Raw genomic sequence first — 18,659 nt, forward strand, 5'->3', positions numbered from 1 at the left:
AACAGTGTAAGGACTAATTAACTTCTCTCTCTCTTTTTTTTCCTTTTTCTTTTTAATATTTTTAAATTTTTCCGTAGGCTGCAGGGCTCCTACCAGAACTTGAGTGGAGGCTACCTTTCAGATGCTTTAGTAGATCTCACAGGTGGAATCCAAGTGCAGTTTTCATTGAAGGATCCACCTCCTGATCTGGAGGAGATCCTGATAGCAGCTGACAAATCTCGGTGTCTCATGGGGTGCAGCACCTCGGGCCAGGTGAGTCACAGGGCCAGTCACATTCCTTTCCTGGTTCAATGTGTTTGCACAAAGGCTGTTCTTTGGAGGGGAAAAGGAAATCCGTAATCACTCTGTAAAATAGTTACAGTTTATGGATGCCCAAAGGGATCTTGGCAGCAGAAAGTAGATAAGATTATTTGGTAGGGACTGTAAAGACATTTGGGCAGATGTAGATGGATTGCTCTGTCCCACGGGGGGCTGTAGCTTCTCTCCTGGCTAATTCCACTGCGGTAGAGTGGTGTCCTCTTCCAGCAGGCCTGATTTCGGCCTCCTAACTTTGTGATCAACTCTGGCAAGGCCAAAACACACCTCTCTTCTGTGAAAGGATGCAATTGTCTCATTGTGGCTTGCAGGCTTATTAATGCTGGGAAGTTGCAAAAGGCTTTGTGATATTCAGCAAGTACCTTTGATAAAATGTCTCCAAATCTTCCCCTACAGTATGTGATATGTGACTGTGAAGTGTGTGACACTGCTCCTGTAGTGCCTGCTTCCTCAGGACAGGAAGCTTGGCAGCTGCAAACAAGCCAAGGACTATTCCCTCTGCTCAGGTGGCTGACCTGGCTGTGAGTGGCAGGGAAATTCTGCAGTCCCCCAGCCTGACTGCAAGTCACCCAGTCCAGGTCATTCTGCAGTTGCAGCAGCTCTGCACTGTGGAAGGACTTGCAAAGAAGTGTAGATCTGTAGCTTTGTTAAATTTCCTGGCTTGCATATGGCTGCAGTGGGAACAGCCACATTCCTGTGGAGTATCTCTGAGATACTGCTGTGGTCAGACCCGAGGCTTTGTTTAGTGCCGTGGCAAATAGTTCTGGGAGCTGGTGGCCGTGTCTTGTGGAGCTAAAAGCTGTGATTTCTCCCTTCTGCAGTCGAGGAACATAGAGCTGAGGAATGGGATTGTACAGGGCCATGCCTACACCATCACAGGAACTGTGAAGGTAAGGTCAGGGACTTGTTCCTGCCTGGAGATCTTGTACTGATGATCCACTACAGGGCAGTTGTGTTGCTGTTCCAGTCAGAGTGATGTGAATTAGCTTCACACTCAGGGGGGATTGTTGAAAGCACGTAGTTCAAATTCCAAGAGATGGAAGGACTCTGGCACAACAAAAAGAGGGAGGATATCTAAATCCATGTTGTTTTCTAATGGAAAATGCAACTGAAATTTACTTTTGTTTTGGGACACTTCAGCAGTGTGTCCCAAATACAATACAATACCAGTGTGTCAAATATGGAGATTTCTGGAGATTTTAGTTCCATGCTGACTCTTTAAAAATGTGCTTTTGTGTTTCAAATGCAAGCAGAAGCACTGGCTGAAATTGTGGGATTTGTCATATGATGCAAATCTACATTTGTTCAGCTCAATCACAAGCTGCCAAAAATCACTGTGTGAAAAGTAAATCGCTGGTTCAAGAACAGCATTTCTCCATCTTTTAAAGCTGTTGTACTCATGCAGAACTGCTCCTGGCTGAATATTAATATTGATGATCTGAAAACCAATTTATCACATGGATCAAAAGAAATTAAGGATTTTTTACAGCCAGAAGTCAGAACATGGCTTAGCCCAGTAAGCTGTAGTGCACACAGGGAGAGTTAACAGTGAAGAAAGAAACCAAACAATAGCTATGCTGTCAAGCAAGATAGCTACAAAACATTTGAATCTTGGAACCTAAAGTACCTTGGAAAGGGGACGTTGCTTTCCCTAAGCTACTTTCTCCCTTTTCCCGCTCTCTCTGTTGGTTTTCTTGTGCCGTGGCATTCTTGGTGCTATCATCACAGCCAGCATGTTGCTTCTTGGAGGCAAGGGGCTACAAAATGGAAATATGGGGGTTGCCAAGCTCCAGAGGAGGCCCCAGCTGTCTCTTTGCAGGGCAGGGACAGAAGGGTGCCCAATTCTCCTGGAGGAGAAGCAGGCTGTTCCAGGCTCCTGCTGCTCCTGGTGTGTGAGAGAGGAGAAACAGTCTTTGTCCCACTTAATGAAGTGCCAAGACATCCAAGGGGTTGTCCTGAGGGGAAATTATTAGAGGCTGGGCCTTTGCCTGGGAAGAGACTGCCATGGTATTTTTTCCAACACTGCCTGTGTGCATAAGGAGAGCCAGAAAACAAAGGCTTGCTTCTCCTTTCCTCTTCCACCATTTTGACTTCACTGGCAAAAGTTAATTGCTTCTGACTTAAATCAGTGGCAGCAAAAGGAGGAAAGCACCGGAAACCCCAGCTGCTGCAAACCACAGCATTGTAGATACAGACCCACAGATTCTGTTCATCGTCCGCTCTCTGTGCTGACTGTTGGCTTTCACTCCAGGCAGTCTGGTGACCTCATTCCTCAAAATCTCTGCCTTTGCTGACTCACAGCATCAGATGTGCAGAAATAGGCACTGGAATTTCCCAAGGCTGTTGAATTCATGCAGTGTGACAGGAATGCTGCTGCTTCTCTCTGTGTCAGCTATTCACTATCCTCAGAAAAGCAAAATGGGCGCGGTTTTCTCTCACACATCATTCTTTTGCAGTGTAGCAGAAGGCACTGATTTTTCATTGCTGGGAAAATTAGATCAGAGTTTAAATCTCGTCTCTAAGGTGTAGAGGAAGATCCTTTTTATTACCTTTCTCTTCACTGAATATCACAATTGTGAAAAGCTGTGACTGAGTTTGTTTTTCTTTCCTCTTTACAGATCCCCTACAAGAATGGCTGGAAACATATCATCAGGATCTGGAATCCATGGGGCCGTGGGGAGTGGAAGGGGCCCTGGAGTGATGAGTAGGGTCTTAAAGCTTTAATGTCATAGGGAATCAATCTTTTATAAGAACTTATGCCCTACACCCATTTTAACTAAACAGATATTTCCAAATCAGTTAATTATTAGCATTATTTCCATCTGCATAGCAACTGCCTGCAGAAATCCAATTCAGGTGAAAACTAATGCAGCCTTGCTAGGCTCAGGTGTCCCTTCTTGTCCATGCATACGCATTTTACCCAGTCCATAATTCTACAGAAGTCATGGATGAAAAAGCTCTTACTTCTTGGAGTAAGCTCTGACCATGTCCTTAGATGCTGACTGGCTGCTTCTATTGAATTCTCCTGCAGAAACCACACATCCACCTTCCTCCTCTTTCTTCTGCTCCCATGAGTGTGACTCTGGAAAGAGGATGGTTAGACAAGTCCATGGAGCAGGACAGTATTGAACACAGAGGGACAGAAAGAGTCCTTGGTTATTCCAGAGGCAAAGTGCCAGGGAATGGCTTGAACGCATCTTTTGGATCCTTCATGCAGCTTTGGGGATGCAGGACCACTTTGCTGCCTGTGTGATAATCTAACATCTCCTTCCTGAAGAATGGAATGATATAGACTGCAACAGTATTTTGTAAATAAATAGGTCTTAGTTTTCCTTTTGGAATTGCATCAGTGTTTCCATGATTAGAGAGATGTTCTTGTGTCACTGTTAGGTTATTTAATAGCGTCTCACCCCTTCCTGTTGCTAGGACCACACACAAGCACTCTGCTGAGAAAAGTCAGGTTGGAGTGTTGCATCTGGAAGGGTTGGTGGGTTGTGTGGATGTGTCTAAGGCTGGGATAACAGCTCTCTGCTCAGGCAGCATCCTCCCATCCTTTTGGAAGGGTGGACTACAATCCTAAGTGTAATTGAAATGTCAGTAGTACATTCACAGGTAAGCTGCACAGATCAATAAATTATTGATTCATGTGCTGTTTATTTATCTTAAACTCTGCAGAAAGTACAATTATCACTTAATTATATACATGCTGGTTGGAAACAACACATTTGACTGGGTAATGTGCTCTCTACGTGTCAGTGGAATATCAGTGCTTCAGAGTGCTGTGGCTTGGTGCCTCACTACCCTCTCCAGCACGAGGACAGGTGACCAGGACAGCAGGGAGGACTCCCCCACCCCAGGCAGGGCAGCTCAGGCACAGCAAAGGCACAGAAGCTCATTTGCTGGCCTTGGCTGTGAAGCTATCACGCACAGTCCTGTTTCCAATGTGCAGTTTGTTCATCCCTCCTGATCCCTCATGGCCTGACAGGCTGGTTAGAGGAATAGGCCAAAGATGAAAAATTGTGCCTCACATCTTGTTGATTTGTTCTTTTTTGCAGCTCTCCTCAATGGGACCATGTTGAGCCTAAATACAGAGAAAGCCTCCTCAGAAATAAGGATGATGGAGAATTCTGGTATTTCCCCATTGATTCTTTGTCTACTGGGTTTTCTATTTGCCTTCATTATGGAAAAAGTAATTTTGGCAGTTCTCTGTTCTTGGTGGTGGCTCAAGGCACCCTGTGTTACCTATGTGCAAGCAGCAAATTGGACATTGTCCTGACCCTGTGGTTTCAATGGAAACAAGATGTGAAAAAATTGAGTTGGCCAAGATTAAGTGACAGGCTGATGAAAAAAAAAAGAAAAGAAAAGAAAAGTGAGAGAACTAAAAATCCAGTCCTCTGAGACCCGGTCATTTTGTCACACCACCTCTCCTCATGAAGTCTATGGTTTGAACCTTGGACTGACAGATGCTTGAAGGGGACAGCTGGCTAAGCAGGTCACTGAGCTTGTGCACTTGACTGCTCTGCAGGTGCTTGTGGTTTTTCACTGCCTCTGATTGCTCCCAGATACACCTTAGCCATGTGTGGGCTGTCCCTTAGAAAAACTGATTATTCAGAAAGTGCACACGTGCCCTGTGGGGCTCTGAGGAAAGCAGGGCAACAGCAGGTGGGTCCGAAATACATATGTGAAGCATGAGCGTGGGACAGAACACTGTGGAGGTACAAGGGCAAGGGACAGTGGCAGAGGTGTGCTGGAGATGTCAGGGCTCCAGCAAGATAGCCCTGAACATGCCCTGTGGTTTACCCTGGGGCATTAGGGGCAGTTAGGGCAGCCCAAAATGCTTTGAGAGCTGAGCTCTTCTGCAAGGTAGCAGCCAGCAGAGCTGCAGGTGCCTGCAGTGCTCTCAGCAATCCCTTTTTAAAGACATGGGGTGATTGTGGATACCCAACTGGTGTCTTCACCGAATCACAGAGTGGAAGAAGGTACCACAGCGGGTCATCTTGTCCAGCCTCCTGCCCAAGCAGGGTCATCCCAGAGCACCTGGCACAGGATAGTGATAAGATGGTTGTGAAATACTCCAGTGAGGGAGACTCCACACCCTCTCTGGGAAATATGTTCCAGAGTGTGGTCAGTTGCACAGTAAAGAAATTCTTCCTCATATTCAGGTGGAATTTCCTGTATATCTCTTTCTGCCCATTGCCTCTTCTCCTATTGCTTGGCACCAAGGAGCAGAGCCTGGTTCAACCTCTGATACCCTCCCTTCAGATATTGACATTGATGAGGTTCTGACTCAAGGTTGAACAGGCCCAGCTCCCTCAGCCTTTCCTCATAAGAGAGATGCTTCATTCCCTTGATCATATTTATTGCTCTCCACTGGACCTTCTCCAGGAGCTCCATGTCTCTCTTGTACTGACGAGCTCAGAAGTGGACACAGCTCTCCAGATGTGCCTCACCAGGGCTGAGTAGAGGGCCAGGATTTCCTCCCTTACCGGTTGGCAATGCTCTTCTGTTTTAAACTGAATGATGAGATTTCCCTCCTTCTCTGCAGGATGTCCTGTAAGAACTTCCAGGAGCATTTTTCACGGCTATATATATGTAACAACACCCCATCATTTCTGGACTTTGGAGATGAGCCCTACGCAACAACGTGGTCTCTGAACAGCTACACCAACCTGTGGAGACCAGGCCTTCCCACCAGAAGGAACCGCTATGCCTCAGGTAATGGATGCTCACTGCAGTCACCTGCTTGACTCCTCCTCTCCACTGATGTGAAGCATTCACTCTGAGCACTGAATTGCACAAGTATTGATTGCCAGCTGTTAATGCCTGCCTTTTCCCATTACAGCACTTATCAGCTAAACAGGCAGAAACAAAGCAATAGCACTGGCTGCTGAGTTAAAAAGGGAGACTTGTGATTTAGGAACCCTGGACTCTTTAAGTCAAAATGATCTTGTATATCTTCTTTCAGACAGTTGCAGTAGGTGTTACTGGGGACCTCATCAGAAAGTCTGGTCTGGCAAATATGCTGTTGATTTTACAGAGAAAAAAGTACTCTGAAATTAAATGGATATGGAATTTAAAAATTGTGCTACAAAGCTCTATTTTTTAAGGTAAAAAGGTCTTTTTGGGCTGATAAGACCAGTGGTTTTACTGCCTGTGCAAGAACTCTTCTGGCATTGTAAGCTCCAATCGGTAGTAGTATATTTTTACATTTTTATCTTATCTCATCTCACTTTTTTTTTACAGCTGCATCAGTGTTTGGGCTTTGTGTTTTTAATCTAGGATGGTAGTATCTGATCAGTGAAGAGGCTTCTTTTTTTCTCAAATGACAATCCTTCACTTAGCAGCAAACAGGTTATGGCTTACAGAATTCAGGCTTCTGCTCCTAACCTGATCACCAGGTCTCAAGGTGTGATAACAAAGTAATGCCTGTGCTGCTGCACACCACAGTCACTGGGAATGAGCAAGGAGGTGCAGGGGCTTCTTGTAGGCAAGGGGCTACAAAATAGAAAGATGGGGGGTGCCAAGCTCCAGAGAAGGCCCTGAACTCAGAGTGTGCAGGCAGAGCTGTTTTCCTTGGAGCTGTGTTTCCCAACAGCCCTCTAGTAAAGTCCCTGTCCAAGTACAATCATTGAATTTGCAACTTTCAAGGCCACCCAACACAGGGATCTGGCTTAAATTCTACTCTGCTGCCATCTCAGTACTTTTTTCCCACTTTAAGCACTTCATTGTTTCTTTTTTTTTTTTTTTTTTTTTTTTTTTTTTTTAATCAGGAATTCTTCCTGTTAACCAAAGCCTTGGCCAAGAAGCAGCTGTTTCCCTCTGGTGCTTGACAGTCTGTCTGTCCATCACAAACATTAGCAGCAGGGAAGAAAAGGATAGCTTTGCACCATTTTGCCCTTTTCTATATTTTTATCATCTCAAAGCCACAGCCCTTTTCAGCTCAGCCTCTGGGTCAGGTGCCTGATTAAGAGCCACTGCTTTTCTGCTGCTGGGAAAGTGTGCCATGTTGCCATGCAGGTGAAGCAGATGTAGGGGGGTTGAGAAATCCACACGACTTCCGTGACTTTGCCAGAAATTTCTAAAATGATAAATGTGCAATTAGTTTACCTACAGATGCCTCAATTTCTAGTGCTAGTGTGGAGACTACAGTGCTCTGTTCTAATGAAAGGATCTTGGAGCAGTGACTGCCTGTTCCTCTGGGTCAACACAAGCAAGATCTTACACAACAGGCTACTGCTGGAACATCTCTGAGCCTACTGTTAACCTATTAACTCTTTCTCAGCAGGTGCAGCTTCAACAAACCCTCAGTATTTTTTCAAAGTGCTAGATCACAACCCAAAAACCTCTAATGTAGTAATTTCACTCATGCAAAAACATGCCAAGCATGTGCAGGATGAAAAAAAACTGAAGATTGGCTTTTACATTACCACGGTAAGCACAATCAGATATCATGTGGGCACTGTTGTTCTCTGTGTGGTTTATTTTACCTGTATGTGGGAATGCAAGACTGAATTGCCTTTTGGCCTGTTAAAAAGTCAGTATGTGATGTGAATTTCTGGGTGCTTTCTATTGTAGAAACTCAGAGTAAAAACAGAGTTAAGCAGGCTTAGTTTCTTTTATTCATGTCTTAAGGAACAAAGGTGGCACTTTTAGTTCTGTAGCATCCCAGAATAGCCCTGGGAAACTCAGGGAGTCCCTGGGTTAGAAGATGTGCCAGAGCGATATCCTCTGTACCAGCAGTATGGGTGACATGCCGTGCTGGCTGAGCACAAGGCATGACAGCCAGCACTAGCCACAGCCCTCGAGCAGCACTCCAGGTATAGTAGGGAAGCAGATTGTCTCTCATTACCCAGAGTGGGCCTGTCTTACTCATCCTCCTGTTTTCTGTCTGAAAAACCATGTAGAAACATTTATGAAATACATGAGAGCCTTTGCTGGAGACCAGTGTAGTGGAAATCCACTCAGACACCTGGGACCTCCACTACAATTTCTCTGGGTTTTTTCCTTGGTGACTGTCCAGAGAGGTGCCTTTTCAAGCTGTTCTCAGAGCATTACCAGGCTTACTGAAAGCACAGTTGCTAGTGTGGATGAATGCTAACCTTTCCCACAGTATTTTTCTTGTTGGCTGATGACTGTGGGAAGCTATTGCTCCAAACCCAAAGACTAAAAAGGAAGCAGGGATTGCTATTACCCTAATGTCTCCTCATTCTCCTCATTACTGGAGAGGTTTGCCCTAGTCCCAGACTTTAAATAATTGATGCCATAAGTTTAACAGCTCCTCATAAAGGAAGAGCATGGCGTTGTAGCTCATAAAAAAAAGTGTGTCTGAGAAATAAAAGGTGTCATTAAAAGGGCATCCCTCCAGCAAGTGGAGTTCACTATCCCTGTGGGAGGATATCCTCTGTCCTGTGCAAGTATCAAGCCTGCAGCACTCCATCAGGCCAGCTGTGCCACTCAGAAAGAGCTGATGCTCCTGGTGAAACGGGAATTGCTCCTTCCAGCATCCCCAAAAGTCACCAGACATGGAGTTCTCTCTCTGCTCCTGCACATGGAGTTCTCTCTCATGCTCCTCCATGTCCACCTTGATTAGTTACCCATTTTAACATGCATGACCTTCACTGGGAGGTGATGATATAGGTCTTGGTTCCCTCAAAAAAGGGGTTATTTAATCAGGAAGCAGACTAGGAGACAGATTTTCTCTATTCTTGCTTTATATTTAAAATTTTTCTTCCCCTCCAGTTGATGCTCAGATGTGTTTTCTCTCTCTTGGTATGAGATGGATCAAGGATGGATGAACGTCAATGAGTTTGTCAAGGCTGGATGACATGGCTTCTGTGGGCTGCCAGCCCATAGCTCACCTCAGGCTCCCTTTGGGCTCAGGTCACTTGGGTTTCTGACCTTATGAGCAACCTCCTACACACTCATGTGATCTCCTCCTACACAGGAGCTGGAGGGCAGGGCACCAGGATTACTGTGGAGCACCTGGGCAGCGAGGGCAAGGGAGCAGTTATGCTGCTCTGTACCATAGCTTTTATCAATTTAATGATACTGGTGCACATTCTTGCTGAGGATTATACAAAAAACATTCCCTCATGGACACACACTAAGTACTTTAATATGAGAGCTGCTCTACCAGCTCCTCACAGCCAGCCTGATGTTCTGTCCTGGTAGCAGCAAAAGCCAAGCCCAGGAGCTGAAACCAGACTGGGTGTGAGTGCCATTCCCTCAGTTTATTTCCCCGTGTTCAGCCATGAGAGCAGTCAGAACACATTTGGGGAAAAGTTTACAAGGGGTTTCTTTGTACAAGGAGAGTGCAGTTGGCAAGATTCATGTGGCTTCACTCTTCCTCCCAGGTCTGCTTTCTCTGCTATGATTCATTAGCAGCATCATTCTTTTGAGATCACCTTTTGAGATGCATCAAATTGTTGCTGTGAAGTAAAAGGAGTATTATCCCTTGGCAGGATGAGAGGAGAATGCAGTGCAGGCAAGGATGCAAAGCAGAATGGACGTATCTGATAGCTCTAGGAAGCCTTTGATTAAATATAGACATGGAACACTAATACGTGGCTGTGAGGGAAGTTTAATGTTGTGTGATAGAGCTGAGAAATGTATAGAGGCTGATTCTTATCTCACACCAGTTTTGATTCCATTGAGATATTAATCTGCTTCTGCCTTTTACCAGAAGGAATGCGGAATAAGGCTCAAAAGTGGGGGGGGGGGGGGGGAAGTATTACACCATATATTTCTTTGTAGCACTGCCCATTTCTGCTCAAGATCTGACCCATAATACTTGGCAGTCTGTGTACCTCCCAGCCGTCTATAACACTAGTCATCCTATTTTTTTTTCCTTCCAAAATAGCAGTTTTATGTTATTGTCTCCCAAAGGCATGGCTCATAAATAACTCTGCCACGCTGTATAACCATTCTAAATGGAATTTATACACACTGATATATTTTGGGGAATATGTTAAGGAAGGGATTTTTATTATGCTATCTTTACATGTCATCATAGTAATAGCTGTTGCATTATATTTGTTTCATCTCAGCAAAAAAATACTGGAATAACAGATGAAAGATCAGAATACTCCGATTTCTTGTGACACTTGCTAATTTGGATTGGGATTCTTGAAGGATTGTCTCCTGGGTGACATGCTTAGAGGGCTCTCTGACCTCTTTGAGTCACAGAAGATCTCAGGGAAATCTTTAGTAATAGTATTCATCCTTGATTCCTTCGTGAACTCTGCTTAATGTTAATTGAAGTTCTCTTCAAATCTCCTTACATTCATTTTGGCTTCTGTTTCTTTCACTTTCTCCACCTTTGAGCAACTTTGATATGTCCTTGGAAAAAGCCTGTCCCCTGGAGGGGCTTTTCAGGCACTGGGGGGGTCGAGGCGTGATAGAGGCAATGTGTATTCAGAGAGGTGTGGGAATGGCAGGCTGCTGTGAGTGTGCTGTCTGATTTACTTTGGTTCCTAACAGGAAGACAGCCAGCTGTATTTTTCTTTCAGGAGAACTCCAGAGTTCTGAAGCAAATCTTTATCCAGACTCGAGATGTGACCAGGTATTTTATCCTGAACCCAGGAACCTACGCCGTTGTTCCTGCTGCAACAGAGGACCAGGAATTCAAATTTTTCTTACGAATTTTCATAAAGAATCAAGACTACCATGAGTAAGATCATACACACTCCTTAAAGGCCCCAGACTCACAGTATGCCAGGAAATAACTATTTAATGTCAAGATAACTGATGTGGCATTTTGCTTTTAGTGTATCCTTGGAGGATGAGGAAGGCACAGAGGAGTATAAAGAACCTATTGAGGGGGATCAGGTGTACACTCAGCTGCACAAGGGTGGCCACTGCAGAGCAGGGCAGGAGCTCATCTGCAGCCACCAAGGGTCTCAGCTTTGGCACAAAGAGATCAATAATTGTGAGGTCTGTCCTCTACCCTTGATTGTGGGGACATTTCTCTTTACTGAGAGGAGCATTGGGAGCTTGTTTTCACTAATTCTTAACGGCTGTTCAGTAGTTTCTTATGTTCTGCTGGATGGACAGATGGATCATGTTCCGTTCTGCTTGGAGTGGGACCTGGAGAAGCCAAGAGGCCTTGATCCTTTCACTCAGCCACCTCATAGATAGGCAGGGCTCCCTGTAGGCAGGAGAGCAGCCTTGAAGATAAGTTTAGTGGGAAAATGGTGTCTGAGTTCATGCAAAGGCAGCTATTACCACACACACGCGCGCACACACAAAACACATTCACATTATCACGTGAACGTGGTATTACATTTGGGTGTGGTTTAGTCCCGGTAAGCAAGCTTTGAGTCACAGCATTCAGCCTCACCAAAAGACCTGCAAGCATCACCCGTGCAGTGCCTTCCCTTCAGCAAGCTTTAGAGTGGATGTGATTGCTGCTCTTACCTCACTGGCCCATATCTTAATAATGAGATTGCTTTCCAGGCTTTGGCCCCTGGCAGAAATAGCCCAGAACCAACTGAGGCAGCTCCTGAGTTATAGAAGCAAACACAAGGAGTCCATGCTGTGGGCTGGACTGCTTTCAGCAGAGTGAGTCATGTGAGACAGCTCAGCCCTGGAAGTGAGCTTTTCAGGAGAGCCTCTGACCCTCACAGACCTTCCTGAGCTCGGCCAAGTGTGGAGATGACCTTCCAGTGGGTCTTTGCAGCACTTACCTATACAGAAGTTATAAAAATAGAACACGGCTTGTCTAATTTCTCTACTGAAAGCAAAACTCAAGTACTGAATGTGGCTGCTAAGTGTGTCTTAGAAATGGTGACCCTGGCCCAGTTCCAGGCAGTCTGCAGACATTTAGATGTTGCCTTTTAATAGCCTGGGTGCTGTTTTTATTCCTGACTGTTACGGTGAGCAAAGAGAAAGGAAGTGAAAAATTTCTGTGGCTCAAGGTAGGGTTCTGTGTTCTGTGTGGTGAGGTTAGTCCTGGCATGCTCAGGGTGAGATAAGCTACCCTTTCTCTTCTGCTGGTGCCAACAGAGCTGGCTTGGGGAGGGCAGTGACCCCAGAGCAGCTGGAGACTCAGATCTGTCTGCACAGAGAGACCCAGGACTGGCGCAGCAGCATTGGCTGAACTGGGCCAGGCTGGGCCATGGGTGCTGAGCATCCTGTGGGGCTGTGGGCTGGGTGAGTGCTGCTGGTGGTGCCTGCCTTGCACCACAGCTGAAAATCAGTGCTCTGGAAAGGGCTCTTTTCTCCCAGTTTGATTCTTGTAACTCTTTTCTAGGAACTCAGTCTCCCTGACCAGCCCAGTGCTGCCAATGGTAAGAGTCTGAAAATTGGTGTAGGTTCTGGTGGTGATCATTTGGTTACCTCAAGTGACTCCTTTTCATCTGCTCTTTTCTCCCTTTACCACCTACTACTGTCCCAGAGTTTGACTCTGGAACCCTGCAACCTTGCTGGGAGGGCAGGACACCTCTCTGGAGAGATGGGAGTGACAACAAAGCCCTTCCTCTTTTCATATGTCTATTTCAAAGCCTGATTTTTGAGGAGACAGATCTTATACAGTCCCTTTGTCAGTGTGTCCAAATGTCCTTTTCACCTCACCATCTTTAACACTTTGACAAACCAAATATAGCAGGGGAGAGAACACTTAAAAGATTCTAATTTCTTTCAATGTCTGTAAAATGGGTATGTATCTATGGGGGGGAGAGAGAGGGAAACAATTCCTGTGAATGGGATTGGACATGCCTTCCCCATGGGAATGATTCCATTTAAGTGCTTGTACCCTATAAAGCACAGGCGTCCATAGGGATGAGACTCAAATCAGATTTCTGCTGATTTTCATTAGGATATCTTCAGAGACAGAGACATAAAGCAAACTACACTTTGAAACTGGCTGCACCTCTACTTCAACCCACATTTTGTCCTCCCCAGCCCAGCTACCGTGTGTTTTTTGACTTCTTGCTGTGAGCTGTGCACATTGCCAGGCCTGGTCCAGCCCCTGCTGGTCCCACCAGCAAAACTCTGCCACTGAGAGGCTGCTATTTACAACCTTCAAAGACACAGATCTTTGAAGCCAGAGGTGTGAAGCTACTTCAGGAGAACAGAAAACTGAGTCCTTTCCTTGTGATTCATTTTCCAGCACACAATTAAGCCCCATTAGAGGGGTAGTGTAAATGGTGACATTTTATCTCTTTCCATTGACAAGCTGTCAGTTTACCTGGCTGTTGTCCTTAGCCAATGTTTTGACTTTGATGAATTGTGGTACCCACAGTTTCTGCTCCTGTTCAGGTATTTGGGCTTCTATGGTATGAAGTATCTCACACAGAGATGAAGGCATTGGGCCTCGGGCCTAGATTTTTTCTGAAAACTTTATAATGTTAAGGATAATTCCCCTTAGTGCCTGGTGGATCTTTTCACTGGAAGGTTGAAAAAAAATCACTTAACCATTGAATTGCAATTGCTCAGGTATAGTCCAAGCTTGTCTTGGGATTGAGAAGGTACAAGAGGAAGAAAAAGTCAATTTGTGTTCTATTTTCTTGGTTCACATGAATCTTCCCATGCCCTGAGCAGTGGTCCCAACCAAGGTCCACCAATAAGCATCAGGTCTTGTATCTCCATACTCATGTATTGACTTGCTGAATTCCACCCTGGATGTGTTCTGTCACCTTCCTTAAGACCTGAACTGCTCCTCCCTGGTTGTACTAGCTGCTAACACCCAAAATATGCTTCTTCCTTCATTGCAGTAGCAGTTGCTCACTCCTAGGCCACTTTATTTTGGGGGTGTGAAAACTGCAGCCTGTGCTGTACCTTCCCTTCCCCTCTAAAGTGCTGTTTGGATCTGCAGACTTTTGCCTCCAGTTGTTTTGTAGCTGAATTATTTATTAACTGCTCTTTGTTTTTGATGCAGGATGTACCAAGACAGAACCAGGACAGCTCCTATAAGGCTCTTTTCCTAAGATACGCTGAGCAGGTACCCTCTCTAGAACATATTGTTGAAAAAAATAATTTAAAAACCACATGTGAACTTGTAAAAAGAAAAATTGATCTATGATGTTGATACAAATCCATTTTAGATTTTTTTTTTAATTTTTAAATGTAGCTCCATCCTCAAGTGGATACCCTGAAAATGGTATTGATTGACCTGCCAAAACTCCCAGAAAAATGGGACATTCAGCTGGGATAGATTGTCTAGTGCCATATATCAGTGGAATATTGGAGATTTATAGTTGACTTGGTGATGGGCTTGCATGTGTTGCATGTGTACTTTTTCTTTTTTTCTTTTTTTCTTTTTTTGCTTTGGTTTGTTTATTTGCTGAAAGCAATTAGAAAACATTGGGTAGTCCCGCCCCCCCCCCCCCCCCCCCCGCGCTCATCAGCATCATTTTCCATTTGCCTTCTCAGCACTTGGAAACCAGACATCAGTCAGTGTTTGAGTAATTGATTCCTGCTCTTTCAGAGCCAAGCTCTGTGTTCACAGGAGATGCTTTTAATGGTTTAATAAACTGTTATAAAGAACTCCTTGACTTAGTCAAGAGGAAAAAATTCGCTGTCAAAAGCCTGTGCACAATGAACCTCTAGCAGTTAATGGTTATATCAATGCATGAAGGTGAAAATGAGCAGGGCTGCCACGCCAGGTGCCCTGGGGGTGCCTCGGCAGGGAGGCGGCCGGGATGGCTGATGGGCAGCAGTGTCTGTGCTCCCAGCCCACTCACACAGTGCCTGCTGTGCTGCCCATCCACAGTTCCCCGTCCCTGCAGAAAAAAACCCGTGGTGATGGCAGTGCCTGGAACTCCCTGGCAGCTGTAGGGAAGGACCTGGAGTGGCCCAGCAGCGTGGAGGGCCCTGTTATGCTCCAGAGGGGATGCTGCTGCTCCTTTGATATATATAAACTGAGGTTCTTAGTTGCCACAGTGCCTGAGAAAAAAAGGTTTTGGGGAAAAGTGACACAGGAGAAAACTTTATGCTCACAGACATCTCTCTGTGTTTTATTTTGCATCAGGGCTCAGCTATTGATGCCTCGCAGCTGCAACAACTCCTTAATGAAGTGATCTTGCAAGGTAAAGGTTTTACAGCCCAACTACTGTTTTTGGTGCTTCCCTATCCTTAGACATAGGCTTTAATGGTGTCCTGATGGTCCTTAAACAATCCTTATTGTGGCTTACTGCACTGTGGGATGAGAGCATGAGAGGGGCACAGCTGGGGGCTGGAGCCAACTCAGCTATGCACAAGGCTTAAAGTGCTCTTAGGACTTGCTAAATCAGCATAAGTGGCCTTTCTTGTCACTGCCATTTTCCTTATTTCAAGAGGGAAGTGTTTCCGTCCGTGGACACGGACTGTACAGAGTGTGCCCAAACAGGGCACCTGTCCTTGGGGAATGTGGAAGTGTCTGAGATGTGCAGATTCCCTCAGCTTGGCACAGAGCCCTTACTGCTGTTTGAGATCCTGAACCAGAGCTGGGGCTTTTCAGCTGTGTGAGCCTTCAGCCTGGTGTCCTCCTTCCCTTAGAACGGTGTCCTGATGCCTGTCACAGCCCTTGCTCTTGCTAATTCCTTCTGGTTTGTCATTCCTTGCAGATGAAATGACCAGCCTGGGAGGGAGATTCAGCTTTGATTCATGCAGAGGCATTTTAGCTCTGATGGATGTATCCTTTCAGCAGAAGCAATAAACTTCCCTGGTGCTGCCCATCCTTGCCTTGAGTTATGGCTGAGTTGAGCATCCCAGTGTGAGAACCTGCAAGTAAATATTAGCCCCAATCCTCTATAAATAACTGTCCCATAGTCCATGCAGGACTTTGTTGTGCATGCCCTGGCTCTGGTGTGTCTGCTGAAAGGTAAGGATCAACCTTCTGCTACCATCTTTGCTCTCATTTTGCCCTCTCTGGGGCTTGGCTAAGTTTCACCCTTGGGTAGGGGTCTTAGGCAGAGCTGAGACAAGGAGGCAGAACAGAGTTTAGGCATAGCTCAGCTGTTCTGTGGTGGCTGTACCATGCCGGCCTGGGGTGGCACTTTAGCAGGCTGCCAGCAATGCTGGTGTCAGGGGCAGAAACATGGTCACTGCTGAATCCTAGGCACTGGCCTGGCAGGCCATCCCAGAGTACATTTCTGGTCTTATCTTTCCTACTTACCTGAATGACCCAGTCTTTTTACTTTTAACAAGACAACACAAGAAATACATTTCTGGCTATTGTAGAACAAGAGGACTCCTTGATGGAAACATACATCTCCCTCATGTGTTTCTTCTCCTTTGCTTGTTCATTGTCTCTTTCCCTCCATGCCTTGAAAAAGCTTTGAAACATTTGCAGACCTTTAAAAACTGCCAGAGAATGAATAAAAATGACCAGAAGTCCCTCTCTCTTTCCAGCTTTCAGCATCTAGCCAGTGAAAGAGACTTTTCCTCCTCTGTAAAGCCTGTCCTGGGATAAGGGGGCACTGTGAATGCATGGCATGTGCCAAGAGCTGACAAAGCCTCTGCTCTGCTATAATTCAGGATGGATTTTTAATTCTCTGGCCTGCAGATAACCCATGTACAGTGTGACCTATCCTGGCCTGCAAAGCCAGGATCAGCTGTTTTCATTCAGGTTCCATGACAGTGGTGTTCATCTGCTTGTATTTCACTGGTGATGAGTTTTGCTTTCGGGGAGGTTTTACCATCCTGCACTGGGGTGGGTGCTGTGTGTCAGCCAGAATTCCTGGGTGGACTATGGAGGGGAGCAGGTTCAGGATCATCTCCTCATGCTCTTGACTCCTCAGTGCCTGTTCTCCTGGAGGATCCAGGCAGAGCAGATTCCCCCTGTGGTGCCCCGTGCAGAGGCAAGACCATGGGGTCATGTTCATTCACAGGGGACTCCGTGCTCCAGGGCTAAATGTCACCGCAGCTTCCCCTGTGGTTAAAGACGCCTTATAAATAGAAACCTTCTGTGGTTTGTGAGCACAGGCATGAGCAGCTGTACAATGTGACAAAGAAGATGGAGTTAAACACGACTGAGAGCAGGAAAACTCTCAGCTTTCTCAGCACGAAGTAACCGACAGAAGAGGCTGCATCTTATATGTTCAGTTCTGTGCAGGCAGCATCCCCAGCAACAAAGACAGCCAGGTTCAGCTCTCATTAAGTGCTCGATTCTTAACTAAATGCACAGCTCAACTCGAACGGAAGACTCACCCTGCAGGAGTTCAGGAGCCTCTGGCGGAGCCTCACTAAGTACATGGTATGGGGGAGGGGGTGGCTCTCTCTTGGCTGTGGATACTTTGGATTATGTGGATACTGTGGATTCTGAACCCCGGGGCTTTCCAGCAGCGGGGAGCAGATGCTCCGTGCTCTCAGAGCGCTGCAGGGAGAAGCCTTGCAGAGGTTGCTTGCCTAGCGGGTCAGAGTTCCCTTCTCTCACGCAAGGGAGGCAGTGGTGTGTGTAAAGTGCTCCAAATGAGCAGCCCAGGCTTTTCCAGCACAGAGAACATTGAGGAAAAAGGTAGGAAGGCCAATTAGGCTCAGAATCTGATGGAAATCTCTATGTCTGTGCCTCTGTGCCACCACTGGCTTGCTTTATTTTTTTTTTTTTTTAATTTGAAAAGCTTTCTAAGCTGAAATGACTTCTTGAACAGAGTCATCTGAAAAATGTCATTTCCTCATTTCTGCAGTTTCTAGTGGATATGTATAGGATCTGATGAGAGTTTGTCTGGGAGAAATGTTTCTGCTCCAGGATAAGCACTGGAAACATTGACATGGTATTTAGGGTCCCACCTAATTTCTTCAGGGCATGCATGGCAGCTTCTCTGTGTCAGGTCCTTCTCCCTCAGCCTTGGTGCAGGACAGGAGGGTTTTCTCAAGACTCGGGTTTGGGTGGACTCCAATTTATTCCATTCCTCTTGAGATGGTCTGAGACCACCTAGTTCCCCATCTAGATAAGGGTGCTCTTCCCACTGACAGCACCTCAAATGTGGCTTGTGGTGTGTTAGGAAAGCAAAAAGGCTTCTGCCCATCCCAAACTGTGGGATTTCTTACACAGTAGCACTGTCAGAGCCTTCTGAAAATGGGTCTCCCTTGTCACAGCCACCCCATCTCACCTGTTGAACTTCTTTGCAGCATATTTATTAAGGGAGAAGAACTGGTTGTAGTAGTAAATGTGGGGAATGGTGGTAAGAGCTTGAAATCTGCATTTGCACTGTATTTTAGGATATCTTCTTCAAGGAAGACAGAAACCATTCTGGATTTCTTGATGTTGCTGAACTGGAGAATGCGATACAGGCAGCAGGTACGCCTAGAGGTGCCAAGCAGCTCCCTTTGTTTTCCCTGTGGCAGTGAAGGAAAGGATGAAAAAGAAAGAGTAAATTAAAAAATATTTTTAGGGAGAAAGTGGCTTGGATTTCACAGAGATGCCA

At 45.8% G+C, this 18,659-nt stretch overlaps 1 protein-coding gene across 1 annotated transcript in view; it reads left to right on the plus strand.

Moving 5' to 3' along the window:
- Positions 1–18,659, plus strand: part of CAPN13 (calpain 13) — a 49,998-nt gene that overhangs the window by 22,153 nt on the left and 9,186 nt on the right. Inside the window, exons 6-18 of the mRNA XM_053938474.1 lie at positions 78–252; positions 1,137–1,205; positions 2,934–3,019; positions 4,371–4,445; positions 5,861–6,030; positions 7,601–7,746; positions 10,824–10,984; positions 12,566–12,602; positions 14,192–14,254; positions 15,284–15,341; positions 15,858–15,925; positions 17,420–17,488; positions 18,454–18,532. Coding sequence (XP_053794449.1) covers positions 78–252; positions 1,137–1,205; positions 2,934–3,019; positions 4,371–4,445; positions 5,861–6,030; positions 7,601–7,746; positions 10,824–10,984; positions 12,566–12,602; positions 14,192–14,254; positions 15,284–15,341; positions 15,858–15,925; positions 17,420–17,488; positions 18,454–18,532 — 1,256 coding nt within the window. The remainder of the gene's footprint in view (positions 1–77; positions 253–1,136; positions 1,206–2,933; positions 3,020–4,370; positions 4,446–5,860; positions 6,031–7,600; positions 7,747–10,823; positions 10,985–12,565; positions 12,603–14,191; positions 14,255–15,283; positions 15,342–15,857; positions 15,926–17,419; positions 17,489–18,453; positions 18,533–18,659) is intronic.

The sequence above is a fragment of the Vidua chalybeata genome, chromosome 3 (assembly GCF_026979565.1).
Source record: "Vidua chalybeata isolate OUT-0048 chromosome 3, bVidCha1 merged haplotype, whole genome shotgun sequence".
NCBI lineage: Eukaryota > Metazoa > Chordata > Aves > Passeriformes > Viduidae > Vidua > Vidua chalybeata.